General features: G+C 36.9%; 2 protein-coding genes across 2 annotated transcripts in view; one reads left to right on the top strand and one right to left on the bottom strand.

The window, feature by feature from the left end:
- Nucleotides 1-4,629: 4,629 nt before the first annotated feature.
- LOC135200906 (transcription elongation factor SPT4-like) lies at nt 4,630-10,115 on the bottom strand. Its single transcript, XM_064229659.1, has 4 exons — nt 9,957-10,115; nt 6,770-6,876; nt 5,752-5,807; nt 4,630-5,280 (listed from the first exon to the last, which is right to left on the bottom strand). Exons 1-4 carry the CDS (start codon nt 10,017-10,019, stop codon nt 5,162-5,164), a joined length of 345 nt encoding a protein of 114 aa, XP_064085729.1. The 5' UTR covers nt 10,020-10,115; the 3' UTR covers nt 4,630-5,161.
- The window catches only part of LOC135200905 (uncharacterized), a 50,209-nt gene continuing 30,450 nt past the window's right edge, over nt 7,397-27,155 (top strand). The window contains exons 1-2 of the mRNA XM_064229657.1: nt 7,397-7,503; nt 14,585-14,926. The gene's annotated coding sequence lies outside the window, so the exon portion shown is untranslated. The remainder of the gene's footprint in view (nt 7,504-14,584; nt 14,927-27,155) is intronic.

Raw genomic sequence — 27,155 nt, 5'->3', positions numbered from 1 at the left:
TGACATCCCGCCCTTTCATGGTAAAACATGACAATAAGAATAAAGAAGTTTATAGTGATTGGAAGGAAGTGGCCATGTGGATGCTTCAGGAGAAAGTATAATACAGCTGTATTTTGTATCAAATGTAACATGTCTGATCAAGATTGCAAGGTTTAAACTGAATAAAATTTTGGATTCCTTAAATATTTAAAAAGGGCATGTAAGGAAAACATGGACAAGAAGTGCAACCTTGTGGAGGAAGGGCAGTCCACAGGAGAGGCAGAAAATTTTTTACCTTGGAAATGGAAGGTGGTGAAACAGGTATTGAAGAGTTAGTAAGAAGCCTCACCTTTGAAACATGCCTTTGTCCATGTTGGATAGGGATTGGTACACAATATTCTCTGAGTAAAAAGCAAAACAATGAAGGAGATTATGGAAAGTTGCAAATACTTTTCAAATCCGGAAGTTGCTGGTAAAAAACTGAATGAGATCACCGACTGAGATAGTTTTGATATTTAATTAGAAAGGGTGAACATGAGAATCAGGAAAGTAGCAGTATGATGACACGGAAAGGACTAAAATATCATGAACATATGCAAAACGTGTGTGAATAAAGACAATGAAAAGCGCCTCACCGGCGTGGTTGGTATGGTATTAGCATCCCACCTTGGTGGTTGCGGGTTCAATTCTCGGCCATTCTATTGAGTAGTGAGAGATGTGTATTTCTGGTGATAGAAGTTCACTCTCGACGTGGTTCGGAAGTCACGTAAAGCTGTTGGTCCTGTTGCTGAATAACCACTGGTTCCATGCAACATAAAAGCACCATTCAAAAAAAAATAATAATAAAAAATAAAGACAATGAAGAAAAATTGCTTCACTAGTAGCTTTTATATGAGAATCTTCCCGCAGGGGGTTAGTGACATCAGTGCACTTTTTTCAGTACTTAAGGTTCTTTGCAGTGTCCCGCTTTCTTCCATCTTACTTCCCACCCTTTCCGAATAACTAATTCATAGTGCAACTGCAAGGTTTTCCTCCTGTTACACCTTTCAAACTTGCTGTCAATTTCCTTTTCAGTGCTAAATGACACATTGGCCCTGCTTGGTTTTGGGGATAAATTGTATATTCAGTTCAGTTCAAAGGAGAATCTATTATAATTTTAATAATAATGATGAAAAAGGAGGAGGATTATGACTGATGGGCCACTAGGATGTACTTGTATAGACGAGAACGCTGATTGAGATGCACTGTGGGTAATGAGGTGGGTGAAACAGTTTTGAATCAGAGTAAGATAGGTTTGCAGATGGTGATCATATCACCATACTCCATAAGTACTTGAATTGTTAGGTTGGTTATAGATGAAGGATATTTAAAAACTTAAAACGAGGACAGCAGGCCTCCTCCTCCTTAAAACTTTAATATTGTGATGAAGGTGAAAAGTACCATGTTGAGCTCTTCTTGTAGCCTCAGTAATAATTTCCGTGAACCGACATAATGGGCTATATAAGTTCCAATTGATATATAGGCTTAACCTTGGGCACCCTTATTAGGATGGGTTAATTTGTCCCCTGAGCCAGGTTTACTAGGAAACCATGTGACCTACTTGAAAAAATTGTTCATAACCATTGTGTGACTGGGATTTTTTTTTTTTAATTAATTTCCTACACGAATGTGTAGTAGGTGATTGTATATAAAGTACTGGGACCATGAAAGACACCTCCAAAATTGGGAAGCAGATCTGGCTTTGATATATTCGGGTTTCCTTTTAGCAAAGAAAACTAGGAAAAGGTTTTAGAACCAAAGGGAAATGATGAGGATGAGGAGGGTGTCGACTGTACTGAAAGGTAATTAAATATCACTTGCACCTAGTAACAAATGATAAATTAAAATTCGTTTAAAAAGCAGTCAGAAAAATCACTGAATTGGTTAAGGGGCTAAAAGTACTATCAGCAAATTTTAAATCAATGGAATCAATTCAAGTTTTTTTCGCATTTTCAGGCCTTTGTAGATTTGAAATCTCTCATGTCAGCATTGTGTTCTTAATATTTTATGCAAAAAACTTTAGGCTAAAGTAGATTTTTAAATAATATAAAAGTCACCCCTCTCTTCTATTGTAGTACGTCCTCTTTAAATCAGTAGACGAAAACGTTGAAAATTGGTAAACTTGATTTGACGTATGTGGACAAAATTTATGAAAAATAGGAAAAATTCGTTGTTGCTTTGTTAGTTGTTATGCCACAAACTAGTAAAGTAATATTGATATTTCATTTCCTATGGATTATTATTTTTTTTACTATAACCGCATGACGTAGGAGTAGTACAAGAATTGACCAATCACAAGAGTGCTATGAGGGCCGACCAATAGGGTGACGTATCGTAAATTCTTAATTCATTCATATGTCAACCAAAACAAATACTCGACCTAGTCTTATGCGATGCTGTCAAGGTAAAATTTCGCCAATCGCACCGTGTCTTTTAATTCTTGAAACTTCTAAGGAACAAGTGGGATTTAGGATACTGCCGTAGGAACTGAGATAAGCGTGTGACTCTAGTAAAATAAGTAAATGACATCCAATCAAACCTGGGCAGGTATGAATCCCCTCCCTCCCAGAAACTCACTCAATTTGCACGTCATTGCACAGCTTGTCACCATTCATCAATGTTTTAGTTGTTTAGCTATATAGTACGACAACATTTTATGTATTAGGTAGCTATAAATAAATAATAATAGGTTAATGTAAGTGATAGTTTGGGCTGTGAACCTTGGGGGTCAGTCTGGTTGAACTGAATGAAAGACAATCAATCAATCAATCGAGCCTTCACATAGTAGATCGTACTCGTAATAATTTATTTAGTAGGTTTGTATGTATTTTATTGAGTTTATTTGGTGGATAAAATCGAGGTTTTGTCGGTTATTGATTAACCTAGCCTTGCTAGGTTTACCAAGTATGGAATACCTAGCTACTAGTACTAGTATCTCAAGGAAAATAGCCTTTGTTCATTTAGTAATACTAGGCCTATGTGTACCCTTATATATTATCAATGATGTAGACTTAAGATCTTTGCATAGGTTAGACTTTATTCCTATCAAGGTTAAGTTAGTATTTTTGGGATAGGTTAGCCTAAGCTAGTAACCACATTTTATTGTTTGTATGGTGTTTTTATATGTTGCATGGAACCAGTGGTTATTCAGCAACGGGACCAACGGCTTTACATGACTTCTGAACCATGTCGAGAGTGAACATCTATCACCAGAAATAGACATCTCCGACCCCTCAGTGGAATGCCAGAGAATCGAACTCGCAGCCACTGAGGTGGCAGGCAAAGACTATACCAACCAAGAACATTTTACATGACAGTTCTTTAGGCCTATATGGTTACGATAACGGCCATACCACGTTGAAGGAACCGCTTCTTGTCCTGTATGTTTATACTCTGTTGACATAGCCTATATACTACTTAACATGCAGTTTTATTAAAAACTTTAATTGCACTGGAATGAAAAAAACATATGCATTGGACTGTTAGGTTAGGCCAGAATTTACTAGAAAGGCTAGCTCATGTGCACGCTAGTTTTTTCAGTATTTGATTAGGTAGCCTAAGTACAGTAATGGCTCTTTTTGTGGTGGATTTCTAACCCACCATGCAAGAGTCAGAATTTGTGGATAAGAGGTTTGTTAGCAGAACAGGAATCCACAATTTGAGAAGTAATGCTTGATGGAGCCGTAGATTCTTTACACCCCTCGATCATCTTAGCTTCCTGCCCTTTGATAGCATTTTCAGTATCCCTTCCCTAATGTCACATTTTACTTCTGCTGCCTTTCTTTTCTATATTTTAAATGGTATCTACCTTCCAAATCATGCTGTATTATTGACACTGCAATTTACCATCATCCCCTGTAAGGTTTTACAATACTTCATCACTGAGTACATTCCAATGTTATAGGAATAGATCCTAAGCAAACTTGTGGCATGTCTCCTGCATGGGTAGGGGTAATTTGTTCTTTATCTTGCTTAGAAGTATGTAACCTAACCGGGCAAAGGGCTTTACACCCCCCCATGGAGTCCCTAACCCTTGCATAAACATATTTCCTAACTTAACCCAGGTGGTCATCCCCAAAAGCAGTCTTGACAAATGTTAAATCCTTTAATTTATATACTGTACAACTTTTGATATCTTCCTTTTTTATGTTTTGAGTCTGCCATCTGTTTTTCCATCACCTATCACTTCATTTCACAGCTGTCTATAGGCTATAATTTCAAGAAGCACTACATTCTCTAGTTATACTGTATCAAAATTTTATTAAGTAAATTATTTTGTGTTTAATAATAATTACAAAATACAGTTATGAGAGAGGCTGTTAATTACATTATGTGGCATTGCTGTACATTTTAAATTAAGTCAATTGTCTCCATGGTATCATGTAGGCTATATGTAAATCTCAATTAGGCTAGTTGGGAAGCTGGATCCCTGAACTGCCTGTTTATTTGAGATGCCACTGTATATCTTTGCAGCAAGGTGAAAGCTCAGTTAGGCTTAAATAGAAGACACACTATACATACTTTGAAGGCAATGACCGTGTAAAGGAACAATAGACCAAGGAGATGGGGTAATATGTTTATCCACAATTTTATTGGATAAAAAATAATTAGTTACAGAATATAAATCTTTATTGAAAAAAATGATAATGCAGTGTCACAATACATCAGTCAAGTTTATGGATGAGAAAGCATGAGAATATGAAAAAAGTAATTTATGAACCTAGTAGCATAAGGCTGTCAATATTCAAACTCACTTCATAATATCAGAAAGTGAAAAACTTTTGAAAAATTTCCTTGTAGATAATATAACACTATACTCATCATATATGAAGAGAAAAAATTGGAACTTAATAGTAACCTTTTTATTTTTCTTTCTCTATGCTCCAATCTAATGCAAAAAAATTTAGTAAAATTATGGAATTTCCATGTAATGAATAATCAGAACACAAATCAATATTTATGTTGCCAAAAATCTATCATTAATATACTTTATATATAAAAATTCTTCCTTATATATTACATTAAACATAGTCCCTACTGTACTATCAAAACAAGGACTTACAAAACTTATAATACGAATGGCTGAATTTAAAAGATCACAACAAAACTACATTGAAAAACCTAAACTTACTCTAAATATAATTTACACATTAGTTTTATTACGAGGCCTGTATTTAATACCCCTTGCTTTCATATCACGAATAACAGATGCTGGAAGACGACCACTAATTGAAATGGCGTACATCCCTCGAACACAACGATCTACAATGAAAAAGAAAACTTTATTATTTTCAATAACCATGAAAAATAAAGGATACATGCAATATATAATTACCAAGCACATTTCCATACAGAAATGATATAAAACTAGCTAAATGCAAGAGTACAACTGATTACTGTGCCTACAATGCCCAAAAAATTATACTTAAAATTTATGGCTTTACAGGCTATTTTGCATGGATAAATATTTCAATAAAATGTTATCTCAGAGTTAGCGTCTAGATTACATTCTGGTTGGACAGCAAGGTAAAGAGATCCACAAAATAAGGCTGGAGTTCATGGTCTAATGGTGGAACTGGAAGAAAACCTCACATTTCCATTAATAAGTAAAATAAGGAGGTCTGCTTGTATTGTACACATATCCAAAATAAATAACAGTTCCCTATAGATTACTTCTAATAGTTAGCCATGCTGATATGTGCACAAAACTACTGGGAAAACTCTGATACTTACTAATTCGCTGCCACTTTGCAACCCAGCTATCCTCAGGGCTCATCAGAGCAATGAATCTGTTAAAAGAAAAAATAACACTTAATAGAGAAAATTTTAAAATTACAATCTTATACAAAACTTCTGTGTGAAGACTATATTTTGTTCATATATTATCTCCCATTTTTGTTGAAATTCCCAAAGATTTTAAAGTTTGACTCTTTTCCAACTAATTTTAGAAAGCTGGCCTGCTTATGGACCAAATGTCCTTGATATTACTTCAGTTGATTCCACACAAATGAAATAATTCTAGAATACTTATATGTTTCATAAACATATAGTAACACTACAAGAATTTTTAAAAGTCAAACCAACTACTGAATCTGAATAGCCTCTCCTAAAGTAACAAGAAAAGTCCCCATATGTAATCTAGGTTTTGTCACTTTCTGCTTACAATCCAATGTAAGGTTTGCCACATTCAGTTAAAATGGAAGATAGAAACAATAACTTGGGTCTATGAATAATGTCATCTCTTTAGGAGGATAAAGACGGGATTCTTTGAAGTCCCATGAGAGGCTCAAGACAGCATAGGATAAGTGTGCAAGAAGGCCATAAACTTGAAAATTACCTGAAAAGGAAAATATAAAAGCAAAACTTGAAAGGGAATATTCAGACAAAACACTTATGTAACAGATATGAAGCTAATAGGTTATACAAGAATTGCAATAGTCATCGCCTTTGTAATGAAAAATTATAAATTAAGGATAACAAAAAAGAAAAACCTAACCCAAAAATGTTCATGGTCATAATAAAAAAAAAAGGAAAGGAAATATGATTTGAACATATCTGCAAATACCTAAATACCTGTAAATCCAGTACAGTCGTACATAGTTTCCAAATAAAATGTCACTTGCATTACTTAATTACTAATGCTGGGGTGCTCTTAGATCAATTCTGGGACAGCAACTTCAACAAACCTACAAACTTTACCATGGGGGTTCTATGGCATGGTATAAAATAAAACTAACTGTATGGCACTTACCCATCAAAATTTGTAGAAGTGCAGTCAAAAACTTGATCTCGATTATTTTTCATGTGCAAAAACTCGTCACAGTTATCACAACCATCAGATTCAAACATGTCTTGAGTCTGGAAAAAAAAATTAACGTAATGAAAAGAGCATCAAACCTCCACTTATTATAGTACTAAATTCTTCAAAATTTTAAGTATTTATTTACAAAATGCATGTTTCATACAAACAAACCAAAGCTACCCTACTGGTTGACATATTCCCTTAGGTAGGGAAATACTCTCAAGTCTTTCAACCTTCATTCCATGTGACACTCCCTCCTAAGGTGATGCATCCACATGGTGTTGCAAGGGATACAGTTGAACTTAAATGTATTAAGGATGCACAATTGCTGTTTGCACGAAATATGGGAAAGACATTAATCATTAAGTTCACAAGTCCAAGTACTGTACCATACATATCAATATGAAAGGTGCTAAGCTGCCTTTCTTGTGCAGGTGCCCTATTTAGAACTGATTTGGTTTTAATTAGTCAAAATCTTTAAGCTGGAAACAAATGAAGGAAAGCAACTAATTATCTGAACCAAGATACAATTAAACAAATAATAACTGTAAAACTGTCTTATTTCCAGTGTGTTATGACAATATGGATGTCTCTACACAACAGTGTGAAGGGCACATGAATTTGTGGATCCCACAGGATGCCATCAGGGGAGAAGAACCAGATAAGAAGCCTACAATGAATAAGTAAGTAGAATAATCATACCTTAAAAATAATCATTTGGCAATTGTTTAGGTCTTAAAGTATGGTTTAGAACATTTTCTTACATATAAAAGAACAAATAACACACTTCTTTACAATTATAAATAAATTTCTGAATATTACTTAAATAATAACTGTGTTCAGCCATATTTATATAAAAAAAAAAAATGTTCAAGGCAGCATTTGAAAGCCCTATCAGCTAGCGTCTGATTACAATACACTGATATTTTTGTTTACTGTTCACTTTTCTTATGCCTTTCGTTGTATGCAAGGTCTAGAGAGAATTTGAGTATGTAATAGTTTCAGATTTTTTGGAATCTGTCCGCTTTATTTGTCAGAAATTTCTTCCAAATGCATCCGAGGTGTACAAAAGACCACTGATAAATTGAATGTATTATTTGAACAACTGCAGTGATTTCTACATAATTCTAACTTATATAAGGTTTGCACCAAAATTACTGGTCACTGCAGATAAATATTTGGAAAAATACATGTTCACATATAAGGCAAAAATTATCTTAATTTGCTAAAGCTTGGACGAGCCTGGTTTGTTTGTTTGTTTGCATGGTGCTTTTACATTGCATGGAACCAGTGGTTATTCAGCAAAGGGACCAACGGCTTTACGTGACTTCCGAACCACGTCGAGAGTGAACTTCTATCACCAGAAATACACATCCCTCACTCCTCAATGGAATGGCCGAGAATCGAACCCGTGACCACCGAGGTGGAACGCTAATACCATACCAACCACGCCACTACCCTTCTAGTGTTAATTATTAAATACACTTTGGCCCATCTTGCTTTTTATGTCTGATCAGTTTTGTAATTACATTTATTTCACTTATTGTAACATCATCTCTCCCAAAAAGCCTGCCTGGCGACTGTGGTCCCTTGGCCCACCAAAGTCTAGGCTAGGCAAACATACAAATAAGTGGTCTTAACCACGATTAATGATTAAAACTGTATAAAACACCACAAAACTTTGAATTGAAAAAAAATAATAGGGTATAAAACCGCATGGTACAGGGGTGGATCATGTACGATCAATGTGTACAACCCCCAAAAAAGTACATTATAACGCGTCCTGACATCGGAGATGGGCATCAGCGACTTGTTGTTGGTTGAGATACGGAGCTAAAGACCTCTACTCCGGTGTCAGGATGCGTTATAATGTACTTTTCTTGGGGTTGTACACATTGACAGGACATGGTCCACCCCTGTACCATGCAGTTTTTTACCCTACTATGGTTGATACCAATGTAGAAATGGGGGGGGGGGGGGGCCACGTGATCTGGCCTAGGCTACCCTTTGGCTGTTGCGAGTATACCTACCTATACTCTGTTTTTTTTCATCTGTCCATCCGCCAGTGGTGTTTTTGTATGGTAACACTGCGTCCCGGGCTTGAAATAGTTACGCTGTGTAAGTTTTAGGTAAATAAAGGATATCTGGTTGTACATTTGCAACTGAAAAGTGTTTTAATAATTTACTGTATGCGAATTACACCGTTAATATTCGAAATAGAATATTGTTATTATTGTCGAATGTAAGCTGCCTTTTCGGGTGGCGAATGGAACAGCCAGACGCAAATTCCATCAAACAGATGCTAAACCAAGTTACGTCATATCGTATCTGGCTGAAACGCACTTTATAAAAATTAACAGTACATACTGGTATACTTACGTACAATGAAGTATACGTTTGACATCTTGCCGTAGTGAACAGCGAGAGAAGCAATTTTCCCGCCACTGCGTCTGGCTGTTCCATTCGCCACCCCGAAAAGGGAGCTCACATTCAACAATAATAACAATAACCTATTTCGAATATTAATGGTGTAATTCGCATACAGTAAACTTATTAAAACACTTTTCAGTTGCAAATGTACACCCAAAATATCCTTTTATTTACCTAAAACTTACACGTAGCGTAACTATTTAAAGCCCAGGCGCAGTGTTACCATACAAAAACCCCACAGCCGGATGGACAGATGAAAAAAAACAGAGTATAGGCAGTTAGTACCTAGCCTATAATTTTCTCTGGGAATAAGAATTCATCAGACATGTAGGTAGCCTATATGGTTACCCAACCATATCTAGAACGCCTTGCCCCTGGGATTTAATGCGTTGAGCAGAAACTTAATTTGGCCAAGAGTCAAGTCTAGCCATTAGGCTAGCTACTAAACCGTATATATTTAGAAATGGCCATGAACATCATCTCGAAGTTAGGCTCAGACTAAATAGTTCCGAGTTGGGCTAACAAAATTTAGTCAACAGATTGGAATAGGTTTGGCCCTAGCCATCGTTAAGCATGCGCCATGCTTGACCTAGCTTGGGGCCTAATCGAAAACACAAAGAATACCCATTCAAGTTAAGTTACCTATATTAGGTTATGCTGCACTCCGTTGGGCTATTCTGCACCGATAATGTAGCATGTTTCTTACCTTCACCAACGAGCAAACTAAACATGCACGAAGACCACGCAAATCTCGGGGAATATTGTCCATCTTGGTGTAGATTTATCAGTAGGAAGGCGGCAACAGCTCTCTCTGTGTATACAATAACAATAGTGAGCAACTTGCTGCTTCTTCTTCTTCCTCTTCAAGTTCATCCGTTAAGTCCTGGTTCCCACTGACTCACTCCGCAAACACAGTTCCGGGCACACTACGAAATTCCTGTCATGTGCAGAGCTATTGAGCTTTTACCAGTTTTACTTTATATCTTCTCTCTTTCGTATTGTTAATCTCCTTTTCCAAATGATACCAACTTCCCGTGTTATTTACCGTTTCTCTTTTCTCGGGGCATACGATACTTGCCAACGCAGCTATTTGTTACCTTCCTTTTGATCATTAGCCACAATTTAACATTGAAGTGTTATATGCTTAGATTTCCCTCTTTTTCACATTTCTCCCGTATGGGTCGTCTTTAAGATTATTGTCAACAAAGCTTTACCCTGAAGTCTATGTTGATTTTTATGGCTAACATGAGTTAATACTGAATTGGTTTGGTTCATATTCTTATTATGAATGTAATCCATAAACTCAAGAGGGACCGAAGGTTTGCAACATCTCCAACTTTAGCAGGGTAATACACTTCTCATTTCAAAATTTCTGCTGTTATTCTCATTTATTCGTCGAGCTGAAAACTGACTACTTTGTTAGATTTGGGAGTTATATCACTATAAAGGCCTATCCATAAATTAAAATGTCAGTCGAGGTGGTAGGAGATACTAAATTAGAAGAATTAAATTTGCTATATAAGATTCGTCGTTTTTAAAAAAGACTTCTAGTTGGTAACTTGCTTTTATTACTGATGATATAGCCAAGTCTTTCAAGACCTTTCTTGTCAGTAAAGGCGATAAAAATTTCAAGGAAACAGATAAATAGCCTGTCTGTATTTTTTAAGGGACTCTTGGGTTGTAAAAAATCGAAAAACTAAATGCATATTTCTGGAGACAGTAGGTTAGCTACATGTGACTTTCTCATCAGGTGATCCATGAACTTTTAGTATGCCACATATGCCCGGACTTAATATAACATAGTATATCATCGCCAATGCGTCTGTGAGATGGTAGATTTTGAAGCAGCACATATACAGTATAATCGTCCAGAAATGTTATCATGATATTTGCCACAGCTCGCTTTCCAAGTGTATTCTTTAAGAATTATCTTCTTAAATTGACCATACAATTTACCTTCTTTTCAGTTCAGTATCCTTTGCAATCTTGCTATGGTTCAGCCCATCCCCCCAAAAAAAAAAAAAAAAAAAAACCCCCCCCCCCCCCCCCCCAAAAAAAAAAAAAAAAAAAAAAAAAAAAAAAAGGAGACTGATCTAATCTTTTAAAATGACATTCTGTTGCTTACGATTTTACTTTCACTAAATGGTTCAAGACTTTACCTCACAACCAGTTCTATGAACAATTTTGATTTTTCTCTCATAACCATCATGTCTTTTGCCATGGCCACCGTTTCTATCTTGTTGCTTTTTGGTCATGAGCACTGCAGGGCGTTAACCCTCTCTGTAAACACATCTGTAGATTCTTGCCAAACAGCTTCATTAATTGTCGATCTGAAATATGTGGTCGTTCTATTTGTTGTGCTGCTGATAGGGATTTTTCATCATTCACAAAAGAAACCCAGTGATCTTAACAGACCATTTTTCACAACCAAATAACAACAACAGTCAGCAACACTATGACGTGTACCGGAAATGTTGCCTTGCAGACTCTGTTATACTTAGTTATGGGAAACTAGTAAAATCAGCAGAATGGCGGAAATGACCGGAAGTTGAATCGTGCTGTACATCTGCTAAAACTTACGACGTAAGTAACTATAGGCCAAAGCTGATTCAAGGTACAGCACGGGTGAGAAGAGAAGCGGAAATAACGACGCTTATGAGTAACCTATAAAGTAAGCAGTTTCTCGGATCTGGAAATGCAGATCGTAAATTCGTGAAGACTGATAGAAACTAGCAATGGTATGGAAACAATAATATGAAATGGAGCCTTTTTAAAGGTGAATCCCCGTTCCTACTACTATTACAGAGAGTGGCTTTTACCCTGAGGGGTTGAAGGGCTGTAGAAATTTAATTTTGTTTCCTATCCAGGACTTATTACAGGGAATAACTTCATGAAAGTTGATTGAACTTGTCAAGTCATTGAACTTGTCAAATTCCCCATCAAAATAGTCAAATTCCAAGAAAAATGTGATACTGTTCTCACAGGGTACTCGATGCCACATGCCCCGTTTGTCTAGGTATATGGTCACAAATTAAATCAGTGATCTATTTACAAATATTTATACGAACAGTTATCAAAGACACAGACAAGCTAAAGATTTGACCGAAAAGCATATTTTCAACGTAATGCAGTTTGTGTGGACGATTGCCATATATTACCTTAGTTTTTATGGTAAGGGTACACTAGTGATGATTTGATAAAAAGATTAACAAGTCAGCAACACTTTTTCCAGCATCATGGCAGTCTTGGTATCCGCTTAGGCTTCTAATTCAACAAGAATGCTGGAAAAGTTCTCTCTCTCTCTCTCTCTCTCTCTCTCTCTCTCTCTCTCTCTCTCTCTCTCTCTCTCTCTCTCTCTCTCCAGTCTGCGTGTTTTAAAGTAGGTTTCTTTCTTCATAATGCTATCTTTCTATAAAGATCTATATATTGGATTTTTTTCCCAGTCTGCTGCTCCTAGTCAGTAGACGAATTTTCCATCAATCTTCATAATCTTTCTAAAATTGAATATCAGAAATCCGGTTCGTGTCAGGGTACTTTTTTTTTGCGCGAGTTTCATTTCCTGAAATCGGAGGTTACTTAACATTTCCTGGCAATATGAAGTGTCAAGGTAAATGGCCGTGTTCTCTGTTGCAAATCTATCATGATTTTAGTTGGTAACTGGTGGCAATGTATCCGTGGAGTGGGTGCCTGAAGAAATTGCTGTTCTTTGAAGTATATTCCTTCAGTGAGAATTCACCTTGTGACCAGTAGAAAACTGACTCTCTCTCTCTCTCTCTCTCTCTCTCTCTCTCTCTCTGTGTGTGTGTGTGTGTGTGTGTGTGTACCTTTTAACCACCGTAGGGGGATAGGGTAGTAGTGCCGTCAGTGCAGCTGATGCGCTGCAATGTAGGCAGTACTTAGGGTTCTTTGCAGTTCCCCTACTTCGGCCCCTAGCTGCAACACCTTTCATTCCTTTTACTGTACCTCTATTTATATTCTTTTTCTCCCATCTTGCTGTCCACCCTTTCCTGACAATTGATTCTTAGTGCAACTGCTTTGAGGTTACCTTCCAGACCTTTCTACTCTCAATTTCCTTTTCAGCGCTGAAGGACCTCATAGGTCCCAGTGCTTGACCAGTATTCCATTCTATTGTATTCTGTGTCTTTTAATAAAAATCTAATTTTCTATTACTAGATATAACTAACGTTTTCCTCGTGTTGGTAGTTTGATGTTTGACGGAGAGATGTTTTTCTTTACATTTTATTAAGGTGATCAAGATGGTCGTTGAATTTTCCATAGGTCTACGTATTTCGGATTTGTTTATCCACTCCCGCTGGGGTGAGCTGGAAGGGAAAGTTCTCTTCTTCAGACAGGAGTGGATCCTGGAGGAGGCAAGAGTTGACAAAAGCATGGATTTTTATGACCGATTTTTCTGCTTCCATTTGTATATTTAAATATTTACCACTTTTTTGTAGAATAGATAATGCTTTATTTTAAGTTTTCGGTGATAGTTGTTATTATTTGCAGGTGAACCTTGGTTCAACTTTTTTTTATTTATCTATTTTTTCGTTAGAGTATGTTCATAAAATTTATCAGTAATATTTAAATATTTACCACGTTTTTGAAGAATAGAAATTCCTTTATTTTTATTTTTTTTTGGTGATAGTAGTTACTTGGTTCTATTTTTATTTTTATTTATTTTTCGTCGTTAAAGTATGTTCATAAAATTTATCAGTAATATTAAAATATTTACCTCTTTTTTGGAGAATAGAAAATGCAGTATTTGGATTTTTGTTGTTGTAGTTATTATTTGCAGGTGAACCTTGGTTCTACTTTTTTTTATTTTGTCCGTAGGGTATATTCATAGTATTTATTATTAATCAAATATGCATTCAGACTTTTAAGAAATTAATGCATTTCCTAAAATTAAATAGTGATGGCAAGTGACATTTAGTTTTAGACATGGGTGGACAGATTAGATGCTATATGAGAGCCACGACGTCTAAACACAATGAAACATTTCAATACCTGTAGTTGTGTGTTTTTTGCTTTTTTAATACCATATATGATATCCAACTGTCACATGTCCGCAACGCGAATGTAAGCCAATAACGTAAACCAGTTTCTTAAAATAACATACAAAAAACGAGACTTCTCTCGACGACCAGTGTTACTGTCTACTTTGCAGTAGTATTCTTATATGGAAAGAAAAGATGACCGGAGCCAGTTTTTTTTTCACTAATCCGTTTTTCACCAGACAGAACGTGGATGGACGCCAATTTACCACTTTTCTTAAAAAAAAAACATCGGTCGTTCTCTTTTGCTGACTGAAATCATTTCGTAATCCTTCCGCAGAGTAGCGAGTATAGTGACCCGAGTTATGAATCGACTCGTCCACTCGAGAAGAATGATTCCGCGAAGTCTCAAAATACACACAGTGGTTTTTTTCAAGAGTTTACGAGAAAGTAAGGACGACGTGATATGGCGGGCGGCGAATGCAGATACTAGCTGCTACCTAGCCCTAGCTAGCAAGCAACTTGGATGGAGGAAGGACTCCCAGGGACCCTCCTCAACCCAGCCCTGTCTTGTCTCTGACTCAGTCTCCGACTCCGAGTGACGAGTCTCTCTCTCTCTCTGGGGTCAGTAGCTGTTGTGTTAGGGTGGAAGGTGGACGCAGAAATTTCAACGCTCCTTCAGGTATGTATCTGATTCCATTGTAGACCAAGTTCTTTTTTCGGTTTATTGCATAGCGGCTTCGTTTTGCGTGTAATTTTTCTGCTTTGTAGTTTTAGACGGAAATGAACGGCATTGTTAATCATTGCAGACTATAGAGGTTTAATGGTGCTGTATAGGAACTTGTTCAAAATATTGTATATTTGATTTAACTAAACATGTATTTTCATAAATATTACACCGTTCTCATATATATATATATACTTATATTATATATCTAATATATATATATATATATATATGTGTGTGTGTGTGTGTGTGTGTGTGTGTTAGTATTTTTATGCATTTAGATAGAAAAGGATTGATTTTTATTTGACGAAGCATGATAGTTTACTGTTATATATATATATATATATATATATATATATATATATATATATATAATATAATATATATATATATGTGTGTGTGTGTGTGTGTGTGTGTGTAGATTTAGATTCCTCCCAGGAATTCTAAATCACTCTTGGAAAAGCTGCATATTTTACGATGAAGGGTCTACTTTCGAAACTACGTTGCGAGGGAAGGAAAACTAAGAATTTTTTTTATTTATTCGTAATGTTGCCGCCTTTTCTCGATTGGCAACAGGTGATGAGATTTGGGGAGAAATTCTGATCGTAGATGAGGATTCTTTTTTAAGGGTTTCTCAGCCTTAGCGGAGGTTTGCGATCTCTGAGTTTTATTTTTTATTTATTGATGGTACTCCGGTGTTGTGTTTATGCACATCTGAGTAGTTTGCGAAGTGGAAAATGACTTTACAAGTTTAATAACTCCTGAATAAATGAGAACGGGATAATGTACTGTGAGTTCAGAAATAAGTTTGTTCTCTTATAATTTATTATATATATATACTATATATATATATATATATATATATATATATATATATCTTAAATGAAACGAAAGAATGCAATAATAGATATATATATATATATATATATATATATATACATATATATATAATATATATATATATATATATATACTATATATATTTATATATATATATATATGTATATATATACATATATATATATATTACGTATATATATATATATATATATATATATATATATATATATATATATATATATACATATATATACATAATATATATATATATATATATATATATATATATATATATATATTTTAAATGAAACGAAGAATGCAATGCACATGCAAGCGTACCAAGAGACGCAGCTTAGGATATTTAATACCGCCTACAGTGTACCACGCAAGACATACCGTATGCTGTATATACCTCTCGCCTCGGGTATAGTTGTCTCGAATCTAGAGGTCCACACCAAGCCTCTAATTCTCCTCCGGCCACTTACGGTAATGATCCGTGGTGCTGGCATAAGGCCTGTACTGTTACCTGCTTTCGAGGGTCCCTTCAGATTCAGAAAGGACTCCTCGACCGTTAAGAAGATGTGGGCGTAGAGGTCAACAGAGCTCGGAATTCACTCGGGCTGAGCTGCATATATACATACACTTCACGCCCATGTTACGCCCATCATACCCCTCGGGCGGGTGACTGACTGAGACTGTTGCTCTTGCCCCGATGCCCACGCGCTAACGGAATCAGGAGGATGGGCACGAGCCGTCTTTACTGTTGTTCATCGGTTCATGAAGAGTTCATGGAGAAGTTAAGAGTCCAGTCACCTGCTTCTCGTTTGCCAGTTTAGGATAATGTTGATACCGTTTGTGTGTTTATGTATCTATGTAGCATGTATGTATGTATTAGGTATGTATTTATGTAGAGTTTCCCAACTCGCTGTCCTTCTGTAGAATTGTATATCCATGTTCAGGTTGCTGTGTGTTTGTCTACTTTGATGTCTGACTGTCAATCTTTTTGTATGATTTGATTCCCAGCTACTTTGCGCCCAGTCTCTCTCTCTCTCTCTCTCTCTCTCTCTCTCTCTCTCTCTCAGAGGCACTTTTTGTTTTAATATTTTGACTGATTATTCAACCTCAGTAATATTATGTTGGTAAATCTAAATCTTTTTGATACTCTCTCTCTCTCTCTCTCTCTCGAACTAAGCAGTGAATTATGTACCTAGCTGTTAGTCGAATGCTGTGGGTCGCAGCTTAGGGAAGAGACCTACCTTACAGACCTTACATCTTGTTCGGGTTGCCCCAGGTCCTTCAGTGTGAGGCAACTCTAATGTTTACCAGAGAGTTGGTAGTGCATCTTCCGGTATATTTTGCATCTTCCAATCTTGGATGGTCTGGGTTGCAGCTTAGATATTTGTCGAGCTTATTCTTAAACACATCTACGCTCACTCCTGATATATTCCTCAGATGAGCTGGCAACGCATTGAATAGACGCTGCATTGTCGATGCTGGTGCGTAGTGGATTAATGTCCTGTGTGCTTTCCTTATTTTTCCTGGTATAGTTTTGGGCACTATTAATCTACCTCTGCTTGCTCTTTCTGATATTTTTAGCTCCATGATGTTTTCGGCAATTCCTTCTATCTGTTTCCATGCCTGAATTATGTAGCGTTCTCTTCTCCTTTCTAGACTATATAATTTTAAGTATTGTAGTCTTTCCCAGTAGTCAAGATCCTTAACTAATTCTATTCTAGCTGTAAAGGACCTTTGTACACTCTCTATTTGTGCAACATCCTTTTGATAGTGTGGGTACCATATCATATTGCAATATTCAAGTGGACTACGAACATGCGTTTTATAAAGCATAATCATGTGTTCAGTTTTTCTTGTTTTGAAGTGCCGTAACAAAATTCCCATTTTTTCTTTACATTTTGCCAATAGAATTGCTATTTGATCATTGCATAACATGTTCCTATTCAGAGAGAAAACGAGAGAAAAAACAATTGACTTACGTGATCCGTGTCCGTCAGAATATTGACACCATTTGCTTAAAAAGCGATGAGCCCGTTCTCTCTCTCTCTCTCTCTCTCTCTCTCTCTCTCTCTCTCTCTCTCTCTCTCTCTCTCTCTCTCTCTCTCAAATGAGGAAGGCACAATCTTCATTATCATGACTTAAATCCCAAACGATCTTTGTATGTACATTTGCTGCAATCAGACAAACGAAGAGACAATCAAAGTTGCCATTTTTATTCTTTCTCGTCTTGAGACTTAATTATCCAAAGGACAAAAGGTGCCTAATTGATTTCGAGGACTTTTACGTTTGTGTTTTTCCATCTCTTGAGCCTTTGTGATTGTCGGGAGAGATTTTGTGATATATTTGAAATTATTTAGCGATGGAGACAAAAGTAAATAATTTCGGATACCTTAGATAAATAGATAAATAAGTTGTGTTTCCTACATAATAAGTTCCTCTTCCTTTAATAGAGAAATAAGTAATTTTTGCTTTCTAAGATAAATAGACAATTATTTACTGTTTCTTAGATAAATGAATTAATAAATAAGTCTTGATACCTTTGATAAAACCGGTACTCAATAAATGTAGCCTAAGCAAGCATTTCAAGCAATTGTTGCAATAAAAATTTAAAGTATGGATTCCAGCTGAAGATTTTCGTATCGGCTGCATTTTTAATCTTTTGGTTTATATTTAGACAAAGACTAGCCTTAAATTACGACCTCTAATATTTTACATTTTATCAGTAAACCTTTCTCACTACGAAACTGACGCTTCAGGCAATAAACATATTTATAATTATTATTATTATTATTATTATTATTATTATTATTATTATTTTATTATTATTATTATTATTATTATTATTATTATTATTATTATTTCGGTCTATCACAGTCATCTTATTCGACTGGGTGGTTCTTAATAGTGTGTTGTTCCTAGTTGCATCCTGCCTCCTTAGGAGTCCATCACTTTTTTCACTGTGTCTGCTGTTTTAGGAGCACACTCTTCCTGCATGAGTCCTGGAGCTACTTATGCATCTTAGAGTTTTTCCAGGTTCCTTTTCAGGGATCTTGGGATCGTACCTAGTGGAAATTGTACCCATAATCATAGGAACACTAGGAGGCACGATCCCAAGACCCCTGAAAAGGTACCTGGAAAAAACTAGGTGCCAAAGTAGCTCCAGAACTCATGCAGAAGAGTTGTGATTATTATATTATTATTATTATTTTATTATTATTATTATTATTATTATTATTATTATATTATTATTAAAGGAAAATGGGACAGAATAAAACCGTAAACAAGTTAATTAAACGGAAAAGGACGTCCTTTCGTTATGCAGGTTTTAAGTTACGTGAGATTTTTTGACAGCTGAAATTATACGGTAGGTACATAGATAGATAGATAGATAGATATATATTTTTTATTGACCACAATACAAAATAATATGAATTTACAAAAGAGTATTTGGTCCAAATTACAAAATTAAGTACAGTAGATTTGTACAATCTCTTATACAAACTAAATGAATTTCTATTACACATATATTGTACTAAAACAAAACCAATTTAACCATACGCCTTCAACAAGTTTCCCGTAATTACATTTTACACATTATAATAACGTGTTACATTCAATACAAGGAAAGAAGCTTATGTACAATTTTACATACTACATCATAATCGGTTCTGGTTTACTAGCAAGTCTAAAGCTGTGGTAACGTTATACGTCTGCCTGATCTGTAACGAAAGTGGACAATTTTCAATGACATGAGTCTCTGTCTGGACCTCACCGCATGAACACAAACTCTCGTCCATCGGCAGACGGCCCCTACCTCTTCTGTTCCACCGACCTGTCTCAACTGCCAATGAATGAGCACTTAACCGCATTCTTGTCCATGATACACGTTCTATTTCATTAAGTCTTAATTGGTTTGTATAAATGTCACGAACGACTAAATCTGGGTTAACAGTTTTATAGAACACAATCCTATTGGAATTGGAGTTTCTGACCTTTAATTGCAGTTCACATTTTCCTTCCTCAATATCATCAGTATATCAGAGATAAGGTTTCGTATATACCTCGAAACAGAGTCATTATAGTTCATCACTATTCGCATGGCGTGAATTAAAGGGTCATCATCCATACTATTCCTTTCAAGCCACATCTTTTTGAAGAATCTTCTTTGCCTCGATTTGATTAATGCCCTCATCGCGGAAGTCCCAGTTCTACCATACATACGTCATTATTAGTAGTTTTTCTGACCCCCAAAAGTTGTTAATACACCATTTATATTGCTTTTCGATGGGTTTAATATCACCATTTAGCCATGACTCACATGAATATAATATAGTTGACATAATAGCAGCATCAAAAATTTTCTTCTTAACTAAAAATGGCACATCATTGTTTCTACTTATAAATGAAATAAATTTCAGAGTATGACACATTTTACTTATTGCATGCTGCTTGATAGCTGTTGTGGGAGAACCATCATCCGTAAAAGGACTGCCTAGATAAATGTACTGATTACAGTAACTAATCACATCAGAATTACATATTATGGGTTCCTTGTCTTCCCTAGTACCATTAATCACCATAAATTTAGTTTTACTGTCATTAATAATCATCCCATAGGAATTACAAATTCATACAAAATCCTTATTTTATGTTCCATACCATCCTTTGTAGTGGATAGGAGGACAGTGTCACCATCATGACCATAATATGCAACCAAGCAAGAAAACCATCCAAAGGGCAATTACGTTTTATCATTTGTATCATGTCATTTACATATAAAACAAATAAAATACATGAGGTAGGTGAGCCTTGGCGCACACCAACAGTAGCAGCAAGGAGAGAGGTACCAATCACGCTATTTGTGCAACGATATACAGCCACCAATGCTAAAAGCATAGTCATCCCACATCCCATTCGTTTTAGCACAGAAAATAACTTATGTCTAGGTACACAATCATAAGCTCTTCTAAAATCAACAAAGGTTACAAAAAGCTTCAATTTCTTCCTCCTAGCTACGTCCACCAATAGCCTCAAAGTTACTATTTGCTCTACACATCCCCTCCCCGCTTGACTTCCTGCTTGCTCTCTACACGGCTTAAACCATTGACTAAGACGAGCACATAGGACCATAATCGTAAATCTTAGCTATACTATTAATTACATTAATGCCTCTGTAATTACCCGGAGAAGCCCTACTTCCTCGTTTGAATATTGTATGCATCTTTGCTGCTATCCAACTTAATGGGTAAGAACTAGACAAAAACAGATTATTAAATAATGTAGCAATTAGCATAATGGATTTGAGCCGAAGATTCTCAAGGAAAAGGTCGTAAAAGTCGTGTGTGTTCAGGCGTTTGAATGGGAAAACATTTTCCAGAAATTTTACAACGCGATGTTTAGTACCGAGGAGGTTAAGGTTTAAGGTTTTGGGACAAGGGGTTTTAGGAAAAAAAAAATGGGATACGACGAGGAGAGGTTTGTGTGTAGTGGGGTTAAGGGTCGTCGTGGGAGGGCATAAGGACGGTAGGATACTACCTGAAAGAAATAATGGAGGTGTTTGTCGTTTTCTCATGTTCCTAAGGCCTCTTGCAGCATTCACGTTGCTAGACGCAATCTTGGCCGCTTCTTATCTCCCTAGCAAAGACGAAGGGATTCCTAACTCGTCTCCATCGATGTTTTTAACTCTCCCTGTCTCAAGGTCAGTTGGTCTAACCTCCATGGGCGGCTACTGCTACCAGCCCTGTGGAACCCCAGGCTACCAACCCGTCCCTGATGATCCCTCATCACTCACGGAGTGAGAGCGGCACTCCTGGAATGGCCTGTGGCATCCTATACAATGTTATCAGTTAATAGACAGTTACCACGACGCAGAGGGAACCTGGAGGATCCCAGGCTATTGATGTGGGATGCTCGTCCAGCGTGTGACTCAACCCTTTTTTGGGCACCTGCTGTGGCCTTTTATCTCTTTTCTGATGCTTCGTTCCCTCGCGAGGTGAGTTATTCAATAAACCTAGCATCTTGGGCGGAGGGTAATGCGCCAGTTTCTCCACGGTCTTTCTCGTCGACAAACATTTCTTCGTTTCACTTTTCTTCCGATGGAGAGGGCGTGTCCTTCGGGTCTATTTTTGGAGTTGGAAGGCTAATATGGATGCTGTTAGATGACATAATCTGCGTTCACTTGCACGCTCGATTACAAGTAAACAGGAAACAGTGAGCATGAACACTTGAAGGGTTGGTAATTGAAATATATGGTTGCGATGTGTATAGTGTTTTATGGGCCTTTTTATCTTTAAAGTACACTGTTAGATTACATTCAAAGGCTTTCAGGCATGCGTACGTGCTATATACAGAGTTACGTACATCAGTTTGGTATGGGAAAAGCGAACACTACATTCGTATTTACGATGAAGGTGAGACTAGTGACGAAAAACGCCTTCTTTCCCCTCTTAAAAGGCGAGACCTCCATTCAACCTCTGGCCACGAAATGAAACCAGAATTTCCCTCGGAATAAAGTGACAGGGGACCTGCGCAACAAAGGTCACTTTGCCCCTTCGGCAGAGGGCTGAGACGAAAGGCGTCCTCTCCGGTCACCGAGGTCTACCGAGGAACAAAATTGGGCTGCGGAGGAGCTTTGGAAAGTGAGAGTGAATCATGGAGGAGGAATTGCAACACCAGGGGAGGAGAAGTCTACCAAGTCGTCCAGTGTGAAATGGGCGAGAGGTTGTGCCCATAAACATGGTGGTAATGACGTCATTTCTTTAGAAGTTATGAGGTCATATGAGGTCATTGTGGCTATTTAAAACACAGTTATAGGTCTTGTGGACATGACAAGGAGATTCTGTATCTATTTATATATCTATGATTGGGCAAGTGCGAGTTTGAAAGTAAGAAAAAGTAAAGGGGTGATGAAATACGAAATGCACCATAAACTTGCTGTACAGTTATTTGTAAGCAGACCAGCTGAATTAGTCAAAGATAACAGAGAATTAGATCTTACTGATATTATATATCATCAGAAACATTTGTAAAGCAAATGGTTCTGACAGATCAGGGGAAGGACTACGGGCTGCTCTGTGAGCAAGAGCCAGTGCCGGCATAAGGCCAGCTTAATCTCAAACAACAGGGGAAGGGTGTAGAAACAGATGGGAATCAGAATCAGTAGAAATGGTCTAGACGTGTGGAAGGAACTAAGCAAGAGAGAATAATTCAGCTTCTATGTTGAAGTTTGTTGCAGTGGGATATGAAGCTTGGCATAAAAAAGTTGCTGTGTTAGTGGCAAAGCATAAGGAATTTTATTCATTTTAATTTTCTGTACTTCTTAAGCCATGTGATATAATAAAAGTTAAATAGAATTAATTTGCATCTTAATTTAATAAGAAGAAGATGTAAGAGCCTTGTCAATTACAAAAATGCTAGCACCAGTGGATACGTCAGTTGTCCTGAGATCGAGTCTCTCATAAACAAGAGTCCTGGGAATGGGGTCTTTTACATAAATCTCTCTCTCTCTCTCTCTCTCTCTCTCTCTCTCTCTCTCTCTCTCTCTCTCTTCATACCTCCTTGCGCTTCGGACCCTGACACAACATCCCGCAGAGGCGCTGGTAGGATGTGAGACAAGGTGCTTGTGGCCAAGGCCAGAAAAAGACAAGGGACTGAGAGAGAGAGAGAGAGAGAGAGAGAGAGAGAGAAGAGACCAGAAAGGACAGCTATTACCCCAAGGAGAAGATGAACGATGCCCCCAAGATATTTTCTCCCAAACAATAAAGAAACTTCTTGTTTTTAGAGGGAATTCAAAAATTCTCGTCAGATTTTCCGGTGATTTTCGTGTTGCGTATGTCTGGGTATTCGTGGGGGAAAGGTTAGTCATGCATAAATATACACATCATTAGAAGGTCGTACATTCATGAGGCAGGAATATAAGCCCTTCTTCTGTAAGGGGTGGGGGGTGTGGCAAGGTTGCTAGATTAGTCTAACCTAGCTTAACCTCACGATCTTTTACCTCAAGTCTTTTGAGACTTTTCAAGTTTGGTTGGGACCGCTTTCGTCCGTCTAGCTACCAGGCAGTAGACTCACTATTTAAGGTCACCAGGGGTCCATTTTTTTTTTTTTTACGGAGTCTACCCATACGCCCATCTTTGGGCAGGAATCGAACTTGTGTTTTGAGAGAGAGAGAGAGAGAGAGAGAGAGAGAGAGAGAGAGGTTGGGGGCTGTAAACTCAAAAGTCTGAATAAATTAACAGCGGTCAGCGGTTAGCCTTGATGCGCAGACGAAAAAGAAAATAAGAATTCATGCGCATCTCCTCCTCTTACCAAGAGATCTTAATCGGGATGTTGGTCAAAGGTTACGAACTTAAGGAAAGACAATCCCCACTCACTTAATTAATTAATTACTAAATACCCTTACTTACATTCTTACTTACTTATCTGTGTACCTTCTTACTTATCTACCTGTGTACCATCCTACTTACTTCCGTTTTTACTTACATACTTAATTACCTTCTTACTTACATACGTGCCTTCTTATTTAATTACCTTCTTACGTACATTTTTACTTATATACTTACCTACTTACTTACCTTCTTACTTACATACGTACTTTCTTACTTGCGTAATTATCTTCTTACATACTTAAAATCTTACGTACGTACCTTCTTGCATAGTACTTACAATCTTACATACTTACATTTGTACCACTTACTTGACTAAAACCTTGTACTTACACTACGTACCTTCTTGCATAGTACTTACAATCTTACATACTTACATTCTTACTCACTTACTTACTAAACTTGTTACTTACACACGTACCTTCATATTTACATACTTATCTTCTTACGTACTTGCCTTCTCAATTACTTACTTAGAAAACCATAATTTACGGTGCCATTTTATTCACAAAATAGAAACTAACACAGGACAGTCATATCTAGAACTCATTTATTTCATTCATAGCAGGTTTTTCTTTCTGAGAGTAAGAACAATATATGCTATGAAGGCGACTGATTTGAGAATATTTTGAAATGTTTATTTGTTATGTATAGTGCTTTTAGGCGAAGGTTACGTCATCATTGTGATTTGAACCAGATAGAAGTATCGATGTCATGAGTTTTACGTGAAGATAGTTGGAGATTGTCTTGGGTAACATAAAACACACACACACACACACACACACACACACACACACACACACACACACACATATATATATAGATATATATATATATATATATAAATATATATATAATGTATGTATGGAGAGATTTATTCGTATTATACAGAGGAGCAAGGAGACCACAGGAAAAGGATAAGAAGACCTAACCCTATTGTATCGTGAGTCCTAGAACCAACATCCCCCTCTCCCCTCCCCCCCCCCTTTTTCCACCCATCCCCTCCTACCTTTCCTCTCTCAGGAACCTGTTCGTCCTCAAGGTTACGTCTCGGGGCGCTGACTTAACCTCATCCTTTGAGCTACCTCAGTTCTCACTCCTCCTCCTCCTCCCACCTCTCTTACCCCTACTCCTCCCCCCTCTCCTACCCCTCCTCCTCCTGCTTCTTCTCCTGATGTATTAAAAGTCCCAGGAACAACATTCTTCGTCTTTAAATCTATCCTAGTCCTTCTTCTTCTTCTTCTTCTTCTTCTTCTTCTTCTTCTTCTTCTTGTGTATGTCCACTTTCGCCATCTTTTGCTGTGTCTACCTCGAGTGTGCTCTTGAGCTCTTGTGTTTTTTGGTTGTTTCAATATCCATATTCCCCTGTGTACGTATATGTATGTGACACACACGTGTGAGTATTCGAGGCACACCTGTACATATGATGACTGGTCGAAAGCTCTAGCATGGCTTTCTTTATCTGTCTCTTTCTTAAGGCTTAAAGTAAACACTGTAAGTTAAACACTCATAAAGATTTTGTCGTAGAGACGTCACGTACGAGTAGAGTCACATGGTAGGCGTAGATGTCTTTCGAGTGTTTGTTTGTTTTTTTTGTTTTTTTTCCAGCGCCACCCTTTCGTTGAGTGAAAATTAATATTACTCTGAGCACATTTTCATACTGAACAGTAGTAAATGTCCCTTGACTAACTTACAGCGCAGATTTAGATAAATAAACGAATAATGTTGAATAGTTTGCCAAGTGAGCTTGTGGCGTTTTCTGATCCCCAGATTTGCAAGCGAGGAACAAATTCGTTCCTGCTCTCTGCAGATGTCTCCTGTTTCGGGTGTATATCGGTTTTATTTTCTATTCCCTCACATTTATTTATTTGTTTGTTTGTTTATCACCTTTTCTTATAACTTGTTTTTCTGCGGGCTGATTTCCCTTTGGAGCCCTTTTGAGTTTGTAGTCAGTCGACGCTGTCCATATATGAATACCATATTCTCTGGGAGCTTGAATTTCAAGTCAGTGGTCCCTTTGGTGGTCTTATTCAATATGAATAGGGTTCATCTTTAGAATAGTGGTAATGCTATATAATAGTTTTCAGCTTAAGATTTAAAGAAAGAAGGGAAAACGGAAAACACCCCGGAAACAAAAACAAAACACAATGGAATGCCGTAAGTCGATTGACAGTATTCCAGCATTGCAACCCCATTTGGTGGTCTTGTTCCATATGAATAGGGTTCATCTTGTGAATGATAGTTATAATATATAATAGTATTCACCTGGAGATTTACAGAAAGAAAGGAAAACACGCCAGAAACAAAACACAAACACAGTGGAATGCCTTTGTTAGATTGACACTATTCCAGCACAGTAACAAAGAATTGTCTATCTTGCCTCAGTGCCAAACCGGAGAGCAAAGACGGCATATTTTTTTCCTCCTCGTAGGTTCTCAGTACATCATGACCCCACCTTACCACTTTCTATTAATGCACAAGAGCCGGACGTCGAGGAAAAAGACACCAGGCGAAGTCTCTCGCTTTCTGTCTGTGCAGCTTTTGCAAAAGCGAGTTGAGCACCTTCGCTTTCGTCCGTCGATGAGCGGTTACGTCATCCATCTTGCCCGCCCTCCCCGTCTGAGAATTAGTATAGACGAATACAATTTGTGTATGTCATTTAGACGATTCGTTTGTCCAATTTTGATTTATAAAAATTTCAATTTGGATAAATTCAATTAATGTTTATGATTTCAATTTATTTACATGATTTATGCAATTTATCAATTTATGTATTTTATGCGATTTATCACTTTATTTATATAATTTATGCAATTTATCAATTTATTCATATAATTTATGCGATTCATCACCTTATTTATATAATTTATGCAATTTATTTATTTATATAATTTATGCAATTTATCAATTTATTATATAATTATTTCTATAATTTCAATTAATTA

This window comes from Macrobrachium nipponense, chromosome 27, assembly GCF_015104395.2.
Source record: "Macrobrachium nipponense isolate FS-2020 chromosome 27, ASM1510439v2, whole genome shotgun sequence".
Taxonomy (NCBI): domain Eukaryota; kingdom Metazoa; phylum Arthropoda; class Malacostraca; order Decapoda; family Palaemonidae; genus Macrobrachium; species Macrobrachium nipponense.
Note: the sequence above shows the minus strand (reverse complement) of the source record. Positions and strands in the feature narration are given on the sequence as shown.

Excerpts from the sequence above, each read along its gene's own strand:
- LOC135200906 (XM_064229659.1), bottom strand. The coding sequence starts at position 10,019 with ATGGACAATATTCCCCGAGATTTGCGTGGTCTTCGTGCATGTTTAGTT. Across the intron at positions 5,808-6,769 it reads ACTTCTACAAATTTTGATGG|ATTCATTGCTCTGATGAGCC; the intron begins GTAAGTGCCATA and ends TTCTTTTAACAG. Across the intron at positions 5,281-5,751 it reads TGCAAAGTGGCAGCGAATTA|ATCGTTGTGTTCGAGGGATG; the intron begins GTAAGTATCAGA and ends TTTTCATTGTAG.